This window comes from Ictalurus furcatus, chromosome 2 (assembly GCF_023375685.1).
Source record: "Ictalurus furcatus strain D&B chromosome 2, Billie_1.0, whole genome shotgun sequence".
NCBI classification, from domain to species: Eukaryota; Metazoa; Chordata; class Actinopteri; order Siluriformes; family Ictaluridae; genus Ictalurus; species Ictalurus furcatus.
In genome coordinates this window covers 13,814,639-13,839,700 of record NC_071256.1, presented here as the reverse complement: position 1 = coordinate 13,839,700, position 25,062 = coordinate 13,814,639, and the positions used below count along the sequence as shown (strand labels likewise).

At 38.7% G+C, this 25,062-nt stretch overlaps 2 protein-coding genes across 31 annotated transcripts in view; one reads left to right on the top strand and one right to left on the bottom strand.

Moving 5' to 3' along the window:
* Nucleotides 1-1,429: 1,429 nt before the first annotated feature.
* On the bottom strand, nt 1,430-24,486 carry LOC128622603 (vesicle-fusing ATPase-like). Of its 15 annotated transcripts, XR_008388435.1 has the most exons (26): nt 24,152-24,223; nt 22,180-22,350; nt 21,385-21,613; nt 20,968-21,053; nt 20,119-20,218; nt 18,112-18,151; nt 17,851-18,017; nt 14,848-14,955; nt 14,514-14,589; nt 14,268-14,423; nt 13,798-13,997; nt 13,385-13,550; nt 13,042-13,116; nt 11,718-11,905; nt 10,755-10,850; nt 10,494-10,650; nt 8,987-9,120; nt 8,413-8,479; nt 8,241-8,320; nt 8,020-8,154; nt 6,900-7,013; nt 6,716-6,771; nt 5,153-5,200; nt 4,809-4,854; nt 3,270-4,671; nt 1,430-2,966 (listed from the first exon to the last, which is right to left on the bottom strand). XR_008388435.1 is itself a non-coding variant. In XM_053649259.1 (22 exons), exons 1-21 carry the CDS (start codon nt 24,236-24,238, stop codon nt 5,170-5,172), a joined length of 2,319 nt encoding a protein of 772 aa, XP_053505234.1. In that variant the 5' UTR covers nt 24,239-24,486; the 3' UTR covers nt 1,430-2,966; nt 5,153-5,169. The 15 variants fall into 15 exon arrangements, 4 of the variants coding, with proteins under 4 accessions (XP_053505234.1, XP_053505274.1, XP_053505255.1 ...); XR_008388431.1 differs by lacking the exons at nt 21,385-21,613; nt 22,180-22,350 and having other exon boundaries at nt 1,430-2,549; nt 2,683-2,966; nt 24,152-24,486; XR_008388432.1 differs by lacking the exons at nt 21,385-21,613; nt 22,180-22,350 and having other exon boundaries at nt 1,430-2,549; nt 2,717-2,966; nt 24,152-24,486.
* LOC128622646 (cyclin-dependent kinase 5 activator 1-like) overlaps nt 24,465-25,062 on the top strand; it is a 31,826-nt gene continuing 31,228 nt past the window's right edge. For 13 of the 16 annotated variants that reach the window (XM_053649416.1, XM_053649447.1, XM_053649358.1 and 10 more), the window contains exon 1: nt 24,654-24,958. The gene's annotated coding sequence lies outside the window, so the exon portion shown is untranslated. Of the gene's footprint in view, nt 24,959-25,062 lie in introns of all 16 variants that reach the window. The other 3 variants (XM_053649351.1, XM_053649323.1, XM_053649342.1) reach the window with 1 other exon arrangement.

Here is a 25,062-nt window from a genome sequence, read left to right as displayed (position 1 = left end):
TCAACTTTATTTACTGTTTTATGCCATGTGTAATTGTCTTCTGATATGTTGTATTTGCTATAGAAATAATTCCAATTCAAATGAATTTAAATACCATAAACAGAAATAGTCAGCCTTATCCTGGTCAGGATCATGGTACAACCATATCTATCTATCTATCTATCTATCCATCCATCCATCCATCCAAAAAAGATAAAATGAGATGAAACCAATCAGGAGACTAAAAAGCTAGAATACAGGGTGTCCCAAAAGTCTCCATACATAGGAGAAATTAACACTTTATATTGCGGACCAACCATGTCCACGAACATCCTCTGACGAAGGCACAACCGACATGGTGCTGGCATACATAGTCCCCTATGTATGGACACTTTTGGGACATTCTGTATATAATAATTAAAGGTCTAAAAAAAAAAGCTGACTTTCAAATTATATTTGCTAGTACAGTGGAGTAGCTGGTCGTGTTGCCGCATCATAGCTCCAGGGTCCCAGTTCGATTCACAGGTCAGATTACTTCCCGTGTGGAGTTTCGCATCTTCTCCTCATGTTTGTGTAGGTTTCCTCCAGGTTTCCTGTTTCTCCCATCTCCCAAAAATAGTGGTAGGTGTACTGGCTATGCTAAATTGCCCCTAGATGTGATTGAATGGACTGTGATGGACCAGATTGTATTCCTTCCTCACACTCTGTGGATCCAGATCCACCATGAACCTGACCAGGATAAAGCGTTTACAGAAGGAAGGTGAGTGAATGAATAATTGTTGGGTTGTTTCATTATTTCGTGTCTCTGTTTGGCAATGGCTTTTTTTCTTTTTCTTTTTACTTTTGGTATCAATAAAGCATTTGAGCAATGCAACTGTAAACTCTAACTCTTAATACATTTTACTGGATAAAAGACACTCCTTCATCTTCAGTAACCGCTTCATCCTGGTCGGTGGATACAGTGCCTATCCTTGGAACAATTGACATGATGTGGCGATGCAACATTTCTGGCATAAACCATGTTATTTATTCCCAGATTGCATTTGGAGAATTCCTAACTAACACACTCAAAAGCCACAAGCCATGTGCCAGATCCATATCTCCCTGCAGTTCTCGCCTGGTTTCCCACTGAGGCTAAGCAGGGTTGAGCCTGGATGGGAGACCTCCTGAGGAAAATTAAGGTTGCTGCTGGAAATGGTATTAGTGAGGCCAACAGGGGGCGCTCACCCTGTGGTCTGTGTGGGTCCTAATGCCCCAGTGTAGTGATGGGGACACTGTACTGGAAAAAACAGCACCGTCTATCGGATGATGTTAAACTGAGGTCCTGACTCCTGACCCCCCCCCCCCTCCCCTAAAGCACCTTGAGTGTCTAGAAAAGCGCTCTGTAAATGTAACTGTATCTAACTAACATAATAATCCAAATTTGCATGATAACTGAGTCGAGCCACGGTTTCTGTCTGTGTGTGTTTATTGCAGTAACACAATATTAATATTCATGACATCACATCTGTGAACATCAAGCACTAATCACTGAGCAGTACACAAGCCAAATAAATAAGTCATCATTGATCATTACTAAACAATATTTAATGCACACCAAACAACATTACAATCTCACTCTCTCACACACATACATGGTGGATTTAGAAAGTGAGAGACACTAGAGCAAGACAGGGAGAGAGATATATTTCAGATTGTTCATTTTATACACATCAAAATACTCGGGTGATATAAACACTGGCTTCAGGACACACGCACTCACACACACATACACACACACTAAAGCTTGAGCTGGCTGACTGAACCATTCGTTTGTCAAATACTTCTCTTTTTGAAAGTTTTCCATCCCACCACCTAAACACGCACACACACACACACACACACACACATTTAACAGGTTTTGACTTGCATTTTGTCCCTTACAGCCATTAGTTTGCTCCATAATAAAGCTCACACAGCACAAGTTTAAATCATGCATTTAAATGAAAACCCCTGAACTCAGTGTTCTGTAGTGTTCATGTGCGAGGGTTGACAATGTTGTTTAAAAGTTAGCAGACTAGTCTAACTACAAATGAGCTCTAGCGCTCCACATCGACATTGTGTACACAGTTACTCAGTTGCATGGCGGTTTAGAGAGCTGAGACTAATTAACCTCATCACATAAAACAGGCAACTCTAGCGCACTAACATCGCCAGCTAAACTTTGCAGAGAGAATCAGCTAGCTAGCTAACACCTAATTATTAAATTAGCTAGCTTAGCACATATAACAGACAATAAAAGCATAAGTGAACATCTGTGACTCTTGTAACTTTTAAAGCAGTTAAAAAAGTTTTTTTTTAGGTGTACGTTTAACAATCATTTCATATGTATGAACAAGGGGATGAGTGGTAAAAGATGACAAGAAAGAGTCTGTAAAGATCTGCTAACCAGTGCTAAGAGGTGCTCCTGTAACACTAGCTTTGGATTTTAAAATCTAGATCTCTGGTGATCTCTTAGTGTCTGGTGTGGTGGGCCAGGTCAGGTCGGATAGAACGTTATCACGATCAACATTTCAGTCCTGATTAAAGCTCTAACACACACACACACACACACACACACACACACACACACACAAACGCACACACAGAGCACAGTGTAAATGTACACCAAAACTCAGTCATCAATGTAACATCATCAGTGTGTGTTACAACACAACTACGCACTTAGATTTCAAGATTTCACTCACATATCACCCACCTGCATGATATAGAAGCTCTAAATATATGACACATTCACACACACATGCACAATACAGAATAGTGTGTATAGTGATGAGTTTGTACATCTTTATATACTGTATTTATTAAATATCCAGAACAGTAGCTCACAAAGCACAAGACACTACACACACTGTGGTGTGTGTGTGTGTGAGGGGGTTACGACGAAGGGTACAGAATGATGAGGTGTGAGTCGGAGCTTCACTCTTTCCTCTTAGAAGCCGTGATCTCTGAAGAGAAAGAGAGAAAAACTGTCATACTCTGTAACCCTATTTCTACACTATTTTGCTGTCTCATGTGCAATATTTAAGTCGGGTCATGATAACAGACATAACCCGTTTGTTGTTGTTTAATAGCTGTTTTACAAAAATCATTATTCTGTGTGCTACATTGCCGACATGCAAGCAGTGAGGCTACAAACAAAGCAAGGTGTGTTTGTATAAATTGCTAATAAGCAGTCTGTTTCTTGTGTACATCAACACTAGTTACTATAGAACTAGTCACTAGTTTCTATAGAAGGTTGCTGAAGTTACTTTTAGCTGTACTCATGTTCGATACACGTGAATCCAAGGGGGCTTTGGCTGAATTCGTGTTGTGATGACGTCACAGGATGCGTCTTGGCCCAGATCTGCGTAGTCATCCCACAATGTTAAATATTAGGGATGCACTGAATGTTCGGCAACCGAAATTATTCGGCCGAAAATAGCAAAAAAAGCACTTTCAGTGTTCGGCCGAATAAATTTGACCGAACAATGACGTGTTTGATGACGTGCCACATAGCCTAGCAACCAGAGTGAGATGCGCGAATTTCACGACCTGCACTTCTGGCAGCGCACTTGGAGCGATGAGGGGGCGTGCGCATAGACGAGCTACGTGCACGAGTGCATGCTCTTCGGATGTTGACAACCGTGACATTGTTTACTGTGGACACGTGCATTTGTTTTGTTTCTGTTCCAGAGTATTCTGTCACGTCGCGAGACGTAAGGGAGTAGAGTACGGAAGCAGGTAAAGACGTATTTATTTAAGGGAACAGAACATTAACAAGGTATCTAACTTTACTATATCTACTATAATACTCCACAAGGTGTACAGGGACGCGAGCGGTATATATGCCGAATATAATCAGCCATATAGAACCCAATAGAACCATTTTTTGCACTCTTGTCAATGCACTTTATAATGCACTTTTTAGTTGTAGGCTACAGAGTGTTACATTCTTTAAGCAGTCAGTTATATGCCTAACATAGGCTATTCAAGGGGGGCTCAAAGATGACCACATCAAAATATTTTTATTTTACTCATTTATTTATTTAAAGTTATATTGTGCCTTGTTGGTAGCCTATGCCTGCTGGAATGAAAAAAAATGTTCAGTGTTAAATAAATATTTTGAAATTGTAGTTTTTGTAATTGATTTTTTTTCTTTGAAAAGCAAGACAAAATAGTAAAAAGCACATTTTGACTATTTAATTTATGCAATGGTGAAAAAAATGGTAAAATAAATGGAAAAAACGCAAAAAAAAAACGTGTGAGTATTAACACGACGAGGATGTAGTAGATGAGTTTTCCTCTTCCGCATGATGATGTTTAATTTTCCCGTCAACCTCTGTAGTCCCATTTAGCCTCTTGTTAGCAACCGTCTTTTTCAAAACACGTATAAGCTTTAAAAAAATCACAAGTCGGGTATTACTGATGTATTTGATGTCGTAGAATAAAACGTGAAAATATCTTGAGCTTGTATTAACCACAGACCTTATTTCAGGCATTTAACCAAAAACCCATTAAAAAAAACCCACTGACTTCGGGACGATGGAACTGGAAGTGCTAAAATGCTAACTCATTTCCGGGTGTTAGGACTCATTCCTGGACCACTCTAAATCAGCAAGTTCAAAATGCCTGCACAAATGTCAACTGGCTCATCTGCTGGTTTCTTTTTTCCTGAAAAAAAAGACAGCTTTTGGCATATTTTGGAGCACGTTATGATGTTAAAAACACGGAGCTCCTACGAAAAACACATACAGGTTGGCAGGTACAGTCTTTTAAATATTTCTGGTATTTTCCATCTCATTCCTCACCTGCACGTCCCACAGTTTGAATACCTCTGCTGTGCAACATGGGCCTCTTTCAGAGATGATGGCAGAAGTCATTTAAATTTGTTAAAATTGTAAATAAGAATCTATACTTGAAATAAAATGGAATGACAACTGGGAAATGGAGTTAAAATTTATCTCTTTAATTGTAAACTAGTGACATTAAGGCCCAACAGTTTGTTTGCCAATCAGCTTCTAAACTGCACTACAGTTTGAGCTTGAAGTGTTCAGTATTTATCACACATAAATTAACTAATCAAATTATTACATATTACTATTTCTATTTCTAATATAGCTACTCTATTCTTTTCTATGATTAGTTGTCTTACCAGTAGGCATGGAGATGTTAAATTAGGATGTGACTGCTCTCATCCAACCTGATGATTATGACATTTACAAAAAACAAAACAAACCAACATTAAAGGCGCAGTTTGTCATTTTACATATTTTTTATTATTTTTTTTTTTTACAAAATATTGGCGAGGTGAATGAAAACATAATGAAAACACTAATAAGCCTTTCTACCCATTAGCCAATCCCATCACCTCTATTAAAACTATGCATGCTTTGTAGATCTGGACAGAGCTGAGGAGCTCTGTACTGTCTGGGGGCAGAGCAAATTTCTGGGCCGGAAACAATCTAAACAAGGCTTTCATGAAGAAACTACTGAAGATCTACTGAATGTCAATACTGCAATATTACAGTGGGGGAAATAATGCGTCAACATTTTTTTCAGTAAATATATTTCCAACAAGGCTATTCACATGAAATTTTCACCAGACCTCAGTATTAATGCAAGAAATCCAGAAATATAAAGAATTCACAAAATTAAAGTCCATAAATAAAGTTATGTGTAATAAAGTGGAATGACACAGGAAAAAAGTATTGAACACGCTAAGAAAAAGCAGTTCTCCAAGGCAAAGTAAGTCAAGGAACCAGCTGAAATCCGTAAGTAGTTAGAAAATAATTATGTTATTTATCTGTGCAAGTTAATATTAGCTGGATTAGTAAATTGATACTTCATTTATGGACTTTAATGTTTGGATTTCTTTATGTGTGTGGATTTCTTGAGTTAATACCAAAGTCTGGTGAAAAGTGTCATGTATCAGGAAACTCTGGACTCCAGTTCCCATCAGCCACTGCACTGCACTACTTGTCACATGACCACCTGCACCTGATTCATGTTCTGTTAATGAGCACTCTTGTGTATATATAGTCATTGTCTGCACTGTTTCTGTCTTTCGTTGTCTTAGACTACCATGTTCCCTGTTCCCGTGTTTTGTTTCATGCCACAGTATCTTGCCTAGTTGTCTCAGTGTCTATGTTTTGTTGTTCGTTTATTATAATAAATGTTATATATCTGCGATTGCTTCTGCCTCAAACTCGAAACGTGACAAAAAGTTCCTGTGAATAACTTCAGTGGTAATATATTTACTGAAAAAAATGTTGACACGTATAATACTTATTTCCCCCATTTTTTGTAAATGGTAAAAAAATGTTTTCTTTACTAACATTATTTATTGTATTAATTAAAAGTAAAGCCTTGATTAAAATTAAATTAAAATAAAAATTAAGTGTGTGATTTTTTTTGCTGTTAAAAAATTTAAAACAAAATAGTGAGTCATAGGAGAAAATGTTCCTGTGCTGCTGTGCCTCTGCATAGCAATGTTCAGACAGAGCTGTTAGACTTAAATGAACAGGGATTTACAAATACATGCGTCCTACAACACTGCGGTCAAAAGTAGTACAGCCGAGGAGCTTGTATAGGTATGTAACAGTAAGCGTGTGTGTGACAGTAGCTTTATTTCTTCAGGTTGTAAGGTCACACTGTAGAGGATTAGGTTTAAATAAAATATCAATAATATCTAAATAGAAATGTTTAGAGTACTCACGCTCCCTCATCCCGCAGCAGAGAGAGGAATTTGCTGACACGATACTCCTGATCCATCTGCAGATGGATTATAAACTCAGATAGATTATAAACTCAATACTGTCTCAGCACTTCATGTTTGCTTGTCTGATATTAATACCAGTTTGGTAAAGTTTATTAAAGATTCGTAAATGAGATGATCTTACCTGCAGGGACATCTCGATGAGCATGAGGAGTTTCTTAATTCCAATCCACACTCTCTTTCCCTTTACCTGCTGGGCGATAGTTGCTCTTTCTGCATCCGTGAAGCTGCCCAACAGCTACACACACACACACACATACACATGCTGGTTTTACCACGTTCCATTGACAACTATTACTGTATACACAGAGTAGATGCTGTATATAATGTATATTCTTCGTTTGTTTTATATAAATATATGAAAGTATGAAAAACTTTGGAAGACATTTTGCTAAAAAGTGTTAATTTCCCCTATGTATGGAGACTTTTTGGGACACCCTGTATTATCCATCCATCCATCTTCTATACCACTTATCCTTCAAGGTCACGGGGAACCTGGAGCCTAACCCAGGGAGCTTTGGGCACAAGGTGGGGTACACCCTGGACTGGGTGCCAGTCCAGCGCAGGGCACAATACCCTGTCTTATGAGGACATTTAATCCATTAGGCTTTTCACAAAAGGTTGAATACATGTACACACACTCAGATTCCACAAAAAAAAGCAAAATTAAATAAAGAAAGGTGTGTTTGTGTGTGTGGACTACTCTAATTCATTTGGTTATTTCGTTTTTTCATGTTCATACGTGTTGACTGTTTGGATTAGAACAATTTTGTTAAATGGTTTGGGGTTAATTGAGTTAATTTGCTTTAGGTGTTTGGATTTTAATTCATTTAATTTATTAGTAAATTTGATTAGTTGGTGTTGGATGATTTTATTTTGGTTTTGTTTAAATTGTATTCACCTTTTCATAAAGTGCTTTACAATTTCTGGAGTAGGTTACACCTGGAAATTATGTGATCCGTTATTATTATTTTATTACTAATATTTACACCAAAACAACTTGTAATTGTCACGGTATATATCATCCTACCTCTTTTAGCCAGTTCCCACCCACTAGGTAATTCCCTGCTATTGCATGTAAGCTTCTACTCTCTTCTTCTGATACGTGAAGCTACTGCTTTTTTCTGGTGCTCATGCAACGTCATAGACTTGCTCTCTTCGGTATACATGAGCTCAGAGATGCCTTCAACTGCCTAGTGTCACATCCCTCCCACCCAGAGAGTACGATATGGTCAGTGAAAGACCTCTAGCGCCTCCACCAGGTGCTCTCCGCTGCTGATGTTGGGGATGTGTATGGTAGTGCTGAAGGCGTCGAGCATCCCCATCTCCTGCAGGACGTCTTTACGACTTGTGGTGCCGATGATGAGCAGCTTACGGCCCTGCACACGTTATTCACATGCACACGTTATACACAACCTATACACACATACACAGACTAAATATTAAAGATCAGCGTGATACACACATGAGGTGGTGCTTTCTTCAGTAAAACCAGCAGTGCTTGGAGGACGAGGTTAGAGAATCTTGGGCCAATGGGAACGTAATCTGTGGATCGTTGTATGGAAAATTCATATATGCAGATTATTGCAATGAAAACCACAACACAAACACACTAACAGAGTGTGTGTGAGACTCACCCAGCAGGCGCTCAATGTCGTCCACCACCACACAGCTGAGCTGGGACTTATAAGCATCATCAAAAATCTGTGTTGTAAAGCACACACACACACACACACACACACACACACACACAGAGTAAAGAATGATCTGACATTTCCATGTAGGAAGTGAGGAACTGACTGATCTTGTGGTAACTGTGTGTGAGATTGGACCACTTCTGTGACAAGTCCAGACTAAACTGCTTCTCTGTTCAAACGGTTTTGTAGATATTCAGCCTCATTTATCAATCTTTTAATGAACGCATGTAAAAGTTGTCACAGGCCAACTAAACGAAAAATGATTTTCTATCGATGCTTTTCATACTTTCATTCTGTCTTGTTCTATACACTTTTCTTTATTGCTTTTTTTTCTCTTTTGCTCTTACATTCTCACTCTCTTTCCACCTTTTTTTCTCTCCCTTTAATAATATAATGTGTCTTATTAAACATTTAATGTTTATGTTAATCACTCTAAATCACTTTCAGCTCCTTGCATAAGAATTGTACATTAAATGATTCAATATTAGTTATTATGTTACTGATGATAACAGACCTTTTTGATGGCTTGGCATTTTGAAATCTCAGAGAAGCCAATCATTTTATCAGGGCTGCAGATCTTAATGAAAGGAAACTCTGAATCTTCTGCGATTTTAGCAGCTAACGCTGTTTTCCCGCTGTGAGAAGGACCTGAAAATCAACAGACAAAATAAAATTTCTGTCAGCCAGAATATAATCTGTACACAGCATAAAAGTTAACTAAATAAAAATATTTAATTGTTCGCTTTTAAAACAAACATCTTTGACTGTGTTATTTTTATTTATCTATTTATTTTTGCTTGAGGGTTTTAATGTCGTTATAAGGTCAAATGTCAATCACTGTCAGAGGCTTGGATCAGCTATTATCATTAGTTTATAAACAAGGAAGAGGTCAGGCTCAGCATGTTGTGTCTGGTGTGTCTAACACCTGGTCTCAGAATTAAAACAGTCCATCATCGGGGAAAATAGTCCTTCCATGGATTGGGTGTACGCCTGAACAGTGAGTCGAGTCAAGCTCCAAAATATAGGAGACACCTTGAGCATAAGAACCAATACTTAAGGCAATAACACAGTCCTATGTATAGTACCATCTAACTAACATTTACTAATATAGTTAAATGGAAAATCCACCAGAACAATTTGCATATTGTTCATTATAATTAATGAGTTGACTTTTTTACATGAAAAGTCCTTTCGTCAATATGTTGGTCTATTCTCACTTTGGTCAACCGTTTCCTATATTACCAACAATGCCATTTGACAGATACGATTTGACAGCGCTTTTCATGCTACTACCGTTATTAACCTCATCGTATTCCGCATTGCATTCTGGAACCTGGAGTCCAGTGTTTGCGCCTATATCGCCACTTCTTATATGCTGGATTTCTCATTAATATGACATTGAATGTTGCTGGAAAATGGTGAGTGAGAAAAGAAGCTCTTTTGTTGTAGCATGAAAAAAAACCCACCCACCCACCCCTGACTAACGGTTTGAGATCGTAGAAATTTCTTCTTGTATTAAATGCCATTGTAACTGCATTAGCAACGTTGCACTGTGTCATCAGCATGTCAGAAAACCACTAACTTCCAACATGAATAATGAAAATACGGCACCAACCTACAAATTATCACCAACATGATCACAATTATTTCAATATAAACATAGTTAATGTTTCAGGTTGGATTTTTCCTTGAACTAACCTGAAAGAAAGAAAGACAGTCTTTATTATCGCATTTATGTATAGTTTGCATATTCCAGCCCATTAGCAAGTTGAGATCAGAGTGCACAGTCAGCCATGAATTACAGTTTGTAATTTGAACTCAAAATCTACTGGACAGTAAGTGAGAACCGTAACCACTGAGCCACCCTTGCTTTGTTTTACTGAAGAGTTAATGGTAGCTAATGCTACTGGCTGTCTTGTTCAAACTTTGACTCTTCCATAGGCCATATAATGAGCCTAGCTGATCCAATTCTTTTATATTTCTAAATATGTATCTTTAAAATATATGTGATTTATCCTCACCTTCAACCAGCACGGATACCAGCGGAGTTCTGTCGCTGTTTTTGGTTTGTTGAACAAGCAGCTCTCCATCATCCAGCACATGACTCACTGGATCGCCCCATTTAATAATGCCGTTCATAATGTAGCTCGCATAATCCTCCTGATTCGTACCAAACGCCTGGAACAAATAAAATCAACATCGATAAAACAAACCACTGAGCACTATTCTCTCAAAACAAAAGCAGATGAAATGTAGGAGTCGTAATGCTATATCCTACTCACAGGTTTGATGTCATTGTTTAGCGATCCCATAAAATCAGCTCTGCACACCTGCAGTTTCTCAGCTTTCTCCAGGTCTACTTCCACTGTGGCTGTGGCCTAAACACACACACATTCAACAACGATTTTACATACCCCATAAACCAGTGGAACACTGAGAAAGATAGAGCACTTTCAGCTGGACACAATCGGACCACAATTGTTGCACATATGCTTATAGAGGGTTGCACATTTCCCCAAATGTGGCTCAGATGTCAGATAATTGCTGGGTAAATATTTAGCTTAGACATAAAAGAACCGGTTATGGAAATATACGGTGTTGTGGCCCAAATGTAAGCAGCCACATGTTCCCAAAATTCCCGAATACAACCATCCACAGTTATAGCTGCAAGGCAAGTTAGAGATTTATATTAGATTTCTTTGAAAACATTATAATTTCCATAGTAGCAAGTTGAACAGGGACTAGTATGGCCAGGCGTGCCACATAAACAGATTTTTGAAAACATTTGTAATTGTTGATATGGTGAATTTTTCTGTGAAGAGATGTTTATTTAGCATTTTTAGAAGGAGACTCCAGTGTCAGAGCTTTGTAACAGCCAGAGGTAAAGCTGGAACTTTAAGAGACATCAAGAGAGGGAAATAGAAGGAGAGGCTGCTGAGGAAATGACTGTTTCTAGCTGCTATAATGCAAGTGAAACAGGAGAGAACTTGTTCCATGAAGGTTCCAAATAATTAAATGTAACTATAAATGGATATAATGTACAACATGTCGTTCTTTAGTAAATAATCAAACTATTAGTGTTGGCAAATGTTTGCTGTGATGAAAGAAGAATAAAACATTCGGGATGTCACCCTATCGTGTTTCATTGTTCAACTGGGTTTATTTATTTGTTTTTTGCTTTCGTTTTGCTTTTTGTGTATGTTATAGTGTTACTGTGTTGTATTTCTCTGTGCTGTGTTATTAACCTTGATGTGTCGGTTCATGGCGGTTGATTGTGCAGCTCTCACTAATCCCTCCAGTTCAGCACCACTGTAGTTCTTTGTTTCAATTGACAGTTCCTTCAGGTCCACATCCGACGCTAGCAGGTTAAACTCACGCATTTTAGCCGTGTGAATGCTGAGGATCTGGAGGCGACCCTTCTCATCCGGCAGACCTGCAGGAACGAGGGAATGAGGCACGGTGAGTAGGATTACACAATGGAGGTGTGGAAGGGTGGTTTGTAAGTAATCTCCAAAAATATCCAAGTGAAAAGTATGTCAGCATATTCTGGACTTTATTCAAATTCGAAAGCTAAGTAGAAAATGCTGATGCTGAAGTGTGCAGAATTTGTGACATAATTCAAATTCAATTTCAAAACGTATATTTAAAATTGCATTTTCATGAACAACACAAATAAGATGCGAAGTCTGTTTGACAGAGCATTTTCAGTGTTTAACAAGTTTGAACATGGTTCTGCCATGTTTAAAAAGCAATAGGAAATCCATTTGCTATTGCACTTCTTCATCATCGTGCCTTAACTGAAATGAAACACACTGAATTTGCACTTTCACCATAGATTAGTCAATCAAACACTTTTTTTTTTGTTATAGATTGAGTAAGTTGGATTTTTGATGACATTTTGCTGGGGAGTTTTGGCTTTACCTAATGTATGGAATTTTTTTTTTGTGTACATGTTGTGTACATATTGTGTAAATAGGTGTAAATATGTGCATATGTACAGATATGTGTGCATTTTATATATATTTTGTATGGTACAAATATGTGTATCTGTATATTGTAAATATGTATGATTGTTTGTATTGTGAGTGTTGAATCTATTCAATAAAGTTTGATTAAAAAGGTAAGACTGGTTAGTCTCTGAGGCAGGCTTTCTTGCCGTTTCTCCTATTAGCCAGGGGATGAAAACACAACTCTGCAGAGGTCTGAATGACCTTTGAGCCTCTGTATGACATCTGGGCCTCAACAAAGGTCTTTTTTTAATATGTCTGACCTGGTCAGTGAATCAATCATTTCTTTAGACCTCAGCCTGGTCTAGTTGCACACTGGTTTGAATTTGGTTGATAAAATGGGTATGAAGTCCTCTCGAAATTTTTGTCTTATATACTATATAACTGTCAAGACAACCTTACTTAAGATTTTGATGTGACTGGCTTTTTTGATTATTTACTCCTGCAGTGGAAAGACAACTGTTGTGATTCTTCACAGAAATAAAAAGTCTTGATTTAAAAAAAATGGTTCTACCTGATAATAAAAGAGGAAAGTATTATAAAGATGTTATTAAGATCTTACCGATCTCCATTTTCACTTCAAACCTGCCGGGTCTCATCAAAGCATCGTCTATTAGATCGGGTCTGTTAGTCATTCCTGTAAAATGACAACAGAGGAAAACGAGAAGTGTGAAACGTAATCAGTTTAAAGCTGCTGATGTTCAATGAGGGATAAAGCTGAAATACAGTGACATTATGCACTGCACAGTAACATGCAATAAAGTACAGACGGACAGACATAAAGCTCCTTTATTGTCTTCAGTGTACAATGAAATCAAGGAACAGAATGAATACAATTGGAGTGCTGCTCACTGTTACATACTGTAGTGCAGTGTAATGTTTGTTTGTGTGTCTGTGTTGTATACCTATAACAAGGATATTGTTGAGTTGCTCCACACCGTCAATTTTGGATAGCAGCTGATTGACCACAGTGTCATGGACTCCGGTGCTGCTTGCTGCTGTACCACGCTGCTTACAGATGGCATCCAACTCATCAAAAATGATAATGTGCAGCCCGCTGTTAGCACCCAACTACCATACACACGCACACACGCACACAAACAAAGTGTGTGTGTGTGCGAGAGAGAGAGAGAGAGAGAGAGAGAGAGAGAGAGAGAGAGAGCAATTTATTAACACAAAAAGACAAGGAGTAAAGATTAAGACTCCATTCCAAATTTCCCCAAATGGCAAATCTAATAAGAACACTTCCATCAGAGATATAACCTGGGAAGTTAACTGAGTGACTGTGAGCATGTTTGTGTGTTTATTTGTTACCTACCCTCTTCTGCTCCTCCTCAGCATCGGCGAACAGTTTCCTGATGTTGGCCTCAGACTCTCCGACATACTTATTGAGAATCTCTGGTCCGTTTACGACTTTCGGCTCACGGGCGTTCAACATCTTACCGACCTGTCTCGCCATCAGAGTCTTACCACAACCAGGAGGACCGAAGAGGAGAATACCTTTAACATGCTTACATCCTGCAGAGAGTGAGACAGAGAGCACACTCATGTCTAAACACATCAACAATGTGGGAAAAATTGCCATGAGCCGATTTTGTTTTGTTTTTGTGCGTGGCTTACTCGTGACCCTCCTGATCACTGTTTCTCACTGTCTTATAAGAAAGTATCTACACTAGGGGTTTCACTTGTATTATTTGACCAGTACTTTACAAATCCATAGAAAAGTAATAACTGATTCAGGACAGTAGTATACTACATGAGTAGCTGAAATGTAATAAGACAGTTTACCCATCTGTTCCACTATGTCAGGAGGAAAGACTCGTGAGGCGAATGCTCTCCGGAAGATGTCTGAAAACTCTTTATCCAGGCCGCCGATGCCCATGCGCTCAAAGTTCCAGTCCGGATTAATAATTGTCTGACGTGCTTCTTTGGTTTTGGCCTTTCCTGATGTACAACAAATGGAGAAAGAGGCCATATTTCAGTGTGTGAGATTCAAGCTCACGTTTAAAACTGTCTTCATAAAGCAAAACTTACCAACAAGTGTAAGGGAGGAACTTTCGGCTTTCTCAAAGATCACCTGACTGTTACCCACCAACAGACCAATCTCAATCTGTACAGATACAAAAAATCGAAATAAAGGTGTGAGGTGATTGTGTTGTGTTTAAACAGACTGTTGCTCAGGTTTAACAAAAATAACAATGTAGCTGGTTTTGTTAAATTAAAGTTACTGAACTTCTGTTATGGTTATGTTCTCACACTCATCGTTTTATTTATGTCCTTTTATTATATTACAAAATACACAAAAGATTTAAAAATCTTAACTGTTATAAACAGACCAGTAGACTGATAGGCAGAGAGATATATAAACCTTTTGTTTTTTTCCAGTCGCTGTCTCTCCCTTCAGTATGCTCGCATCCATTGCCTCAATATTCTTCACTGCCAGGCCAAAAAGTTTATCACAGAAACTGAACACCAACTACACACACACACACACACACAAACAGAGACGCATACATGCACAATCAATGTGTCAATACTGAACTATCTATAGTATGTATAGATACTAGTAGCTGTAATAATAATAATAATAATAATAATAATAATAATAATAAAAGCAGCATTTTTGGGTGGCAAGCACCCAGACTTGGTGAGCTGCACATTCACACTACAATTTTTGCATAAGCAATCACAAGAAATCAGAGCCATAACTATAGACAAAGGGATTCAAGAATAATTTTTAGCTTCATGCATTTGCCAGTCTGTTATGGGAGAACAATTTTTAATTTCAGAGTTCCTATGATATCTTTTGTTTGGACAGGTCTCATGATGATGTAAGCCAAATGTGGTGAAGACTGGACAAAAATTGGAGGAGTAGAAAAAATGGCCCTTAGATGGAAGCATTTTTGGCATGATATTGTAACGTTTGAACAGTAAATGACACTGTCATAATTTTTTTTGCATATACTCAGGGAATGGTCCTGAAGTTGCCTACCAAGTTTTGTGCCAGTGTGCAAAGTTATTGCTAAGATACAGTCTCACTTCCTGTTTGGTGGCTTCACTGTCAGATTCATTGGGCCATTATAGACAAATTGTTTGGAATATTCAAAATTCTTTTAATAACTTCTGTGAGGCTTACTCCAGAGATGATGTGTGTCAAATTTGACTCGATGGTGGTGCTAGAGCGTGGCAGCACTTGGCCCAAATTTGGTCAGAATGTTCCATAGACCCTCCCAAATTAGTGTGCCAAATTTCACAACATTGAAATTAGGTGCCTGGTCCTCTAATAATGGTTTTGTCACAATCTCGCCAGCAGATGGCGCTGTGGCGACAACGTACACGAGTGGCTTCAGAGCGCGCACGTGCTTGAAATGCGCAGGGATGCTAGGACTGTGTCAAGTGTTGCCAGCTGTTGGCAATTAAGAGAAGGCTGACTGGTTATTTAAACCCCTCCTGTTGCTGCACATTGTGTGGCATTAAAGTAAAGTGGAGAAAGGACTAACAGAGAAGAAGATGGAATGAAGAATGGTGCCAGGTTGTGATGTTGCATGATGATGTCCTCTGTCTGTTTTCCTGTTCCGTCTGTTTTCCTGTTCCTTAGTTTATGCCATGCCTCAGCTAAGAGTGTTCATGCCATGCCTCAGCTAAGTGTTCATGCCATGCCTCAGCTAAGAGTGTTCATGCTATGCCTCAGCTAAGATTGTTCATGCCATGCCTCAGCTAAGTGTTCATGCCATGCCTCAGCTAAGAGTGTTCATGCCATGCCTCAGCTAAGAGTGTTCATGCCATGCCTCAGCTAAGAGTGTTCATGCCATGCCTCAGCTAAGAGTGTTCATGCCATGCCTCAGCTAAGAGTGTTCATGCCATGCCTCAGCTAAGAGTGTTCATGCCATGCCTCAGCTAAGAGTGTTCATGCCATGCCTCAGCTAAGAGTGTTCATGCCATGCCTCAGCTAAGAGTGTTCATGCCTTGTCGTAGTTAAGTGTTCATGCCATGCTGGAGTTAAATGTGTTCTTGCCTGAGTTAAATGAGTGTTCTTGCCTGAGTTGAATGTTTCGTACCTGAGTTAAGCTAGTGTTCCTAGGCATAGACCTGTTCTAAGTTTTGTGCTTCATGTCTCATCCCGAGTTGAGGGATAGGTTTTCCGTTGCAAGTCTTAAGTCCAAATAAAGACGTCACTCCTGAGCTTATTTCCTGTCTTGAGTCCTGTTTCATAATGAACTGAACTAAATCTACAATGACCATCATTAACCAAAATGTTAACTGGCATATTTTCAATATTTATACCTGGAGACCAGAGTACAGTACAATAAGTTATCAACATTATGGAACATAAATGAATTTTTGCTAATTGATGCTTTTTTTGTTATGGATTCAATTAAGATTAGTCAATGCAGATGTATTTCATTAACATTTAAACAAATGATAATTAGTGCATATGACACCTAACTTTCTTAACATTTGATAACTTGTGGTTTATAATTCTTAAGATCATGATTTGGTAATATTACCTAATGCAGTAAATAATGTTAGTTACGGCACCTTTAATATTATGCATTCCCATAATAAATAATGACTTTGTATAGCTTATTTATTTTTAAATGCAGCTCCATATGCTTTACAGTATGACCAATAAAACTACACACAGTATTTACTGTCAGAAGACCCTCCTGTTTCATTTCCTGGTTTCCAGCTCTGCACTAAACATGCCCTTGATTGTTGATATATTGATCTGAGCCAAAAGGCCTCATCTGATTACAATTTACATCTTCTCATTATTGTCTTATGAATCTGTGCAATTATACTCCTGTCTGGTTAATGTGTGGGGGTCTTGCATGTGTATATGTAATAAGACATTTTCAGCTTTCTTCTCTCTTTATTGCTAAGTTTTATTTCTTTATTTAAAATGATCTTTTGCTGTCCTAGTCACTAGCCTTTGTTTGGGTGTCTGGCCTGGATCTTTGTCTGCCTGGACTGTGAGTATGCGTTCCTTTGTGCTGAACATCTGCCATGTTTAACTATGCACAAAGTTCAGATATTAACTAATAAGGATGACTTAGTTTATTAGACTTAGAGACTTGGAGATTATGCCCAACTGATACCCACTTATCACTAGAACAATTAAGCTAAAGTCTGAAAGGTGACGCAATAATGGATCATGATAATTAAAATAACAATTATAATAATAATAATAATAATAATAATAATAATAAAAATATAAAGTATAAATAAATGCTGCAATATATAGTTTTTGGAGACAAGAACTATTCAAAACGCTTTTCAAAACAGTCAAAAATTCTAGTGTAATATAGTGTAATACATACATAATTAATGAATTATGTAAAATAAATGTACTATATAAAATAGTTTGTACCTGCTGTCCCACGGTGAAGGCCTGGTTATTGAACTGCTGAATGAATTCACTCGCCATTTTATCAGAATCATATGGGGATGTGTCAGTGCTTTTCTTCTGCAGGAAGTCGATCTCGATCATCATTGCACCGATACACTGCTTTGATTTGTCAAAATTATAGTTTGTTACTAAAAACAGGGGAGAAATTAAAATAAAATTAATTCTAACCCAATAATTTTTCAATAAATTATGCCAAAATATTAGCCTTCTTATAATTCAAACCTTCCACTTCCTGTCCAATAGAGAGTCCGGCCCATTTCCTCTGTCAGAGAGATAAAGCACAGTGTAACTGCCCTGAGCTTTTATAAAACAGGTTAAAAAGTTTAGAGTGAGGGCTATATTCAGAGTCTGTGACAACAGTTAAGTCAATATGTGAGGAAACGTCCTCGTGTTCCAAGTCGGGTCACGCAGCTGCTTAAGTCAATTTTCTGGGTGCCCCATTCAGATTAGGAAAATCACCGGTGTGTAGTTCACACCTCAGAGACAAACTGCCCAAAGTTTGAAGGACACTTTGACCAAGCAGCACTTGCAGTTCACTTTAATTAAATATTGTTTATAATTTTAATAAAAGGAGTATAATCTTCCACATAAGCAATGTCTCTAAGATGCTGTCTCCTCTAATGGCATTTTCTTGGACTTTACAGAGATGATATTATGATACTAATAATGAATTGCCATATTTATGTATGTAATATTGGCCTTGAATGGCATTTCATAGTATTTTGGGTGTATTTACAGCCCAAAATATAGGTTTTACTGTGACACTACATGTACTTGGGTGTTCACTTGAACAACAGACTGGACTGGGGGACCAACTTGGATGCTGTGTACAAGAAGGGGATGGACAGATTCCATTTTCTGAGAAAGCTCAGATCTTTCAATGTATGCACCAAGATGCTGGCTATCGTCTACCAGACTGTGATTGCATCTACTATGCTGTGGTCTGCTGGGGGAGCAGCATCCGTGTCACAGATTTCAGCAGGATCAATAAACTCGTTCGCAAGGCCGAAACTATCATTGGATAAAACCTGAAGACATTTGAGTCGGAGGGCAGTGAACATGCTGCTCGACATCATGGATAATCCATCCCAGCCCCTTCATGATACACTACGAAGACAGCAGAGCTCATTTTCCAACAAATTCATTCAGCACCGCTGCCATAAACCTTTTAGGAAGTAACACTGTACAACAGCTCATCTCTGTGTGATAGGTGAACCCACTACTGCACAACCATCTGTACATACTGTTTATTTACATTTACGGCATTTGGGAGACGCCCTTATCCAGAGCGACTTACTTTTATCTCTCACCGTTTCGTTAAGGCGTTGGTTTACTGCTCAGAAGGTCAGGAGTTCAAACCCCACCGCTGCCATTGTTGGGCCTTTGAGCAAGGCCCTTAACCCTTAATCGTTCTGGATAAGGGCATCTGCCAAATACCAAAAATGTAAATGTAATGATTAAGGCTCCAACAGTGGCAGCTTGGCAGTGCAGGGATTTGAACCCATGACCTTCCGAATCAGTAGTCCAATGTCTTAACCACTGACATTGTATGTGAGGACCACATATATATCTTTATTTAATATTCAGTGTTTGCAGATCTGCAATTCTGCTTTTAATTTCGTTGTTATTCTTTATGCTGCTGTAACATACTGTAACAATTTCCCTCATGAGATCTATAAAGTCTATCTATCTATCTATCTGCATATTGTAGTTACATCAAACTGTCAGACAGTAGCACTGGACAGTGCTTCACAAATATCACACAGTACAAATGTTCAGAAGGTCAGAATTGCATGTAACTGAGACACATCTGTTTTAGTCAAACTCGGTGTAGTTATGATTGAGGTCTGAATGCCAACCTGTACAATTTATTAATTAAATCCTTACGGTACATGTCAAACTCAACTCTGAATACAACCCTGAGAACACAGTTTACTGTTCGAGTTAATCAACTACTTGCTGTTTCCTGTGTAGCTGTGATTAAGCGTACACACACATCCTCTATCAGCCCGAACACTCTCAAAATAGCTGATTAACTAGTAAGAACACTAACTAAGGGTAAAGCCTAGCATTTGGCAAGTATCCTCAAAATAAATGAGTTTTTAGGGTACTTGAGTGGCACAGTAGAAAAGTGTTGGCCCCACTGACAGATGTTTGTGAGTTAGAATCCAGTGAATTCAAGTGTTTTGGTGGAAATATGTGTTAGTGTGTGTGTGTCTTTATATATACCTGTGGTAAGCTGAATGCTACAGTTCCAGGTGTTACCGTGTGATGACTCTTCACTGTGAACACAAACTTGTGGTTTGGAGTGGTTTTAACACTCACATGCCTGCAGAAAGATGAGAATTACACAATCACTAATTCATTCATTCTTCTTTAGTAACCGGTCAGGGTCACGGTGGATACACCTTGGTACCAAGTAAACACCTAGGGAAAATTTAGTTGAACTATTTCACCTAAAGCATGTTTTTGGGAGATGTGAAGAAACCAGAGAACCCAGAGGAAACCCACACATGCACATGGAGAACATGCACAGAAAATTCACAGACGTGAGCTCAGGATCACCGCTGTACAGCGTACAATTAAATTGAATAAGATTACACCACAGTGCTGGTGAATTCTCAATTCTGATTGGTCAGAGGGTGTTGATTAAGTTTCTGTAACAGCAGCTCTGATAATAGTTTTGGCTGTAAGGCGAATCAGTGGTTTATATATTAATACTCTAATTTTTTTCACAATTACAAAATCTAATAAATTCTTGGACTCTTCAAAACTTGTGCAAACATTCAACAACCATGGGTTCCTCTATGCAGATGAGAATCTCCCTCCAAAATAGGAGATAAAAGGAACATCTCTTAATTGTTCTTGTTAATGTTTTTTTTTCCAGTTGTTGTTTATTTCTTTAATTTGTGCTTCTTTACTTTTGCTCAACACTGTTTTTCAAAGATCCTTACCTATATACGAAAAGAATTCAGCATTTTTACAAGTCGTAGTTATTTAAATGCCTTCTTTGGTCCAAATACTGTATCAGTCTTCTGTTTAATAAAATATGGTATGTTATATTACAGTAATACTCACTGTCCAGACTGCAGGTCCTTCTCACTCACCACTGCGCAGTTTGTTAATGACAGCTCATCAGTAGGGCATCGAGCCGCTTGCATCGTCTGAGAGAGACACACAGAAAGAGAGTGAGTGATGTGGAGGGGTGAGAAGGTGATCTTTTATTTGTAATAAAATAATACTGTCAACACTTTCCACACACACTGTAATTATCTTTATCGAATATTAATTCAATGAGTATAAAGGGGCTCACTGTTATTAATCTCAAAACTGATGCTCTGTCTCAAACCACACCCTGTTACTATATAGCACACTGCACCATTTTGTTGATATGTATGTAAGTTAGGGACGTAACAGAATTTTAGATACAAATACAGATACAAATAGGACGTATGCACTTTTTTCTCAGATTTTCTCCCCAATTTGGTCACTCACCAGCCAGCTCTCCCTTATCATATGCCAACCGCAGAGGGTGACACGTGCTGACATATGCTAACATGTGCTCTCTCCTCCTTCCTTAACTGCATCTTTTTGACTTCTCATGCAATGTAACATCCATCCATCTTCTATACCGCTTATACTTTTCAGGGTCACGGGGGAACCTGGAGCCTATCCCAGGGAGCATCAGGCATGAGGTGGGATACACCCTGGACAGGGTGCCAATCTATCGCAGGGCACAATCACATACACATTCACTACTACGGACACTTTAGACATGCCAATCAGCCTGCCATGCATGTCTTTGGACTGGAGCGCAATGTAACATGCTTGCCGGAAAGAGGTATCTAACCTCTTCCTCATACAGGAGTTCACGATTGGCTAGTGTCACTGTGATTGACAGTGGAAAAGTGTCATCCCTCCCACCCACAAATCTTGTGCCATTAGGGAGCACCGGAGGCATACTCTTAATTTTTTTTTTTTATGTCTATCATCAGTGGTTTGCTCCAGTAGCTGACCTAAACATTACCTTCCTAAGCTACAAATTAAAACCTATTTCCATACAAAGATCTATATTTTTACATAAACTGGCCATAAATTCACAAAAGAAATACGGTTTTATCAATAGAGCCACCACTCCATATGGCTCATGTAGACCATGTACTGTGAAAAGGCATTATAATGAAATGCTGCTTAAAGGACCCCATTTTGACTAGCAGCAGCACTGCATCCCAGCTTTGAAGTAGAAAACCTTTTCGGGAAACATTTCTGACTTTCTGGAATAAAACGAACCTAAGTAGCCAGATCCTTAGCTACTCCAAACTGAACAAAGGTACATCTGTTTATTTTTATTATCTTGAGCTGTCTCTAGAACTTGACTGGAGTCCACCTGTGGTGAAATGAACAAGAACCCTATGACCACTCTAAAAGAGCTTCAGAAGTTCTCAGTAGAGATGGGAGAACCTGCAGGAAGGACAACCAGAAATACTCCATCAATCAGCCTTTTGTGGTAGAGTGGTTAGACAGAAGTCGCTACTGATTAAAAGGCATATAGCAGGCACTTAAAGGACTCTGAGAGCATGAGGAAAAAGATTCTCTGGACTGATGAAACAAAAATGTAACTCTTTGGGCTGAACTTCATAGACTATATATGGCAAATGCCAGGTTCTGCTCATCAACTGGTTAATAACATCCCTATGGTGAAGCATGGTGGTGGCAGCATCATGCTATGTAGGTGCTTCTCAGTGGTAGGGACAGGAAGACTGGTCAGAATTGAAGAAATAATGAATGCAGCAAAATGCACAGAGCTACTTTAAGAAAACCTGCTCCAACCTCACACACAACCTCAGACTGGGGTGATGGTTCAACTTTCTCCACAACAACAACACAAAGCATACAGCCAAGACAATGCTGGTGTGGCTTCGGGACAAGTTTCTGATTGTCCTTGAGTGGTGCAGCCAAATCTTTGATTCAAACCCCAGAGAACATCTGTGGAGAGACCTGAAGATGGCAATTCACAGATGCTTCCCATCCTATCTGATTGAGCTTGAGAGGATCTGCCAGGAAGACTGCCCAAACTACCCAGTGTGGCATTAATCTTTCATTCCAACCACGAACCAAAGAATCAGAGGTCACACCTGATTCCACTTGTTTAATCAGTTCATCTTGGTCTCCAATCAACTATCACGTATGCCTCCTATTTGGCTTGAATGAAAGCCTGAAGCCACACCAGGCTTTTGCAGATAAGTTTGAAGACCGCTGCCCTAATGTATTATGCACTTCCCTGTAATTTACTCATCGCAAGAATCTTATTCACTAAACGCTCTTAATGAAAATCCTGTCGACACACTTAGTACTTAGTAGGGCAATCTACATACACAAATATAAAGAACATTAAGATTTCTTAAGCAGGGGAAGCAGAACATCCATCAACCAAATGGATCAGCAATGTGGTGTTAATATGTGTGGTTTTGCGCTCATGGTAAACTATTTTCCATTTTCAAGATCCTCCACCCACTAAGGCCTTAATAACACCACTCTCTCTCTCTCTCTCTCTCTCACACACACACACACACACAATATAGTGGGTGTTTGTTCTTGTTTTTGCATGGCCATGTCCCAAATCACATGATACTGTAATGTATATTGTGTGTGGTGCTAGTTAGTCATGTTAGTTAGTTAGTTAGTTTAAGCATTCAGCAGTCACAATAAAACTTTCATGGTTACCATGACAAATGGGCTAAATAGTGTTTCACAGTATCATGCCAACTAAGGTAACTGTGTGACATGGGTGTGATCGTTTTATCCGATGAGTAATTATTCCATCTTGTTGATGGAAATGCACTTTCACCATTATGCACTAATTGCTCAAGTGACATTTGGATGGATGGAAACACATTTTTTGATCTGAGGGAGAGGAAAGGCACAAAAACACCATAAATCCCAGAAGAGGGAGTTACTGCAGTACTGGCAAACAGCCAATCTCTCCATTAAATCTCAGTTACACGTCCCGGTTTTGCAGACTAACAGGCCTTTGCTGGCCAACAAGGATCGAGTTTAGGATCAATTTGATCAATCGATCGCAAATTGTGATATCACCACAACAGACTACCCAGTCTACTGCCGCCTATCAGCACAACACACTTGCTCTAAAACTTCCATACTCCACCATCTTCTTCACACTCCATACTCCAACATACAAGCTACATATTTCAGACACATTCCACATTCCATACACACAGATTCCGCTTTGTCATTTACATACTCCATGCTTAGATCCACAGTCCATGCTATTAGTCCCACACTCCGTGCTATCAGCTCTATACTCCTTCCCATCTTCTCCATGCTCCATCCTATCAGACCTGCACGAGTCTTTTCAGCCTTTCTGGACAACAAGCAAACCGGAGGACGCTCGTGGAAAAGTTTCAAGCTGAAGTATTTGTTGATGTGAAGGTGGTTTGCCCTTTATTGTGCAGAGTGAAAGACCAATGCAGCCTTACCACTGACTGGTAGGAATCATCAAGAATTTAGAATTAGAATTAGAATTTTATGAAGTCATTGTGTATTGCTGTCTGTATGGAAGGGAGTCAATGATATATGAAATGCGCGTATTACATTGAGAGACGTATTACATGGAGCGATTTCTTATAAGAAGTTCCAGGAACTTCGCCTCTGCGACGACAGAGATATTGGTGTTTCTTAGATCACAGCTTCAAAACTAAGATATATACCGACGGGTATATATATGAGAGAGAAAGATAATAACGGTAAAAATAAACGGAAAGAGTCCGTTTCGAGGAATAAATAAGTAAAGAGAGTACTTATTAAGAAGCGCAAGAGGTGCAGTATTTTTACGGCGGATTACTATCAAGTGGCATGCCCCATTGACTCATTCCATCATATCAGCGGTACATGATATATTTGGCAAATTTAACGCACAAGTAAATTTTACTGAGATAAAAAATAATAATAATAATAATAATTAAAAAAAGAAATTATTATTTAAAAAAAAAGAAGGGAAGAGAAAACTGTAAGTCCTGCCAAATTGCTGTATGTGGACTCGCCCTCACAGGTAAACTGTTTTACATTCTTAAGGTTTGCTCTATTGAACCTATAAGTTATATGATTAATTAAATGTCTAGAGATTTGGCACACATTTTGAACCTTTTCTGTCAG

Excerpts from the sequence above, each read along its gene's own strand:
- LOC128622603 (XM_053649259.1), bottom strand. The coding sequence starts at position 24,238 with ATGGAGCATGGAGAAGATGGGAAGGAGTATAGAGCTGATAGCACGGAG. Across the intron at positions 14,590-14,847 it reads CGACTGGAAAAAAACAAAAG|ATTGAGATTGGTCTGTTGGT; the intron begins GTTTATATATCT and ends GTATCTGTACAG. Across the intron at positions 8,155-8,240 it reads TGAAGAAAGCACCACCTCAT|GGCCGTAAGCTGCTCATCAT; the intron begins GTGTGTATCACG and ends TAACGTGTGCAG.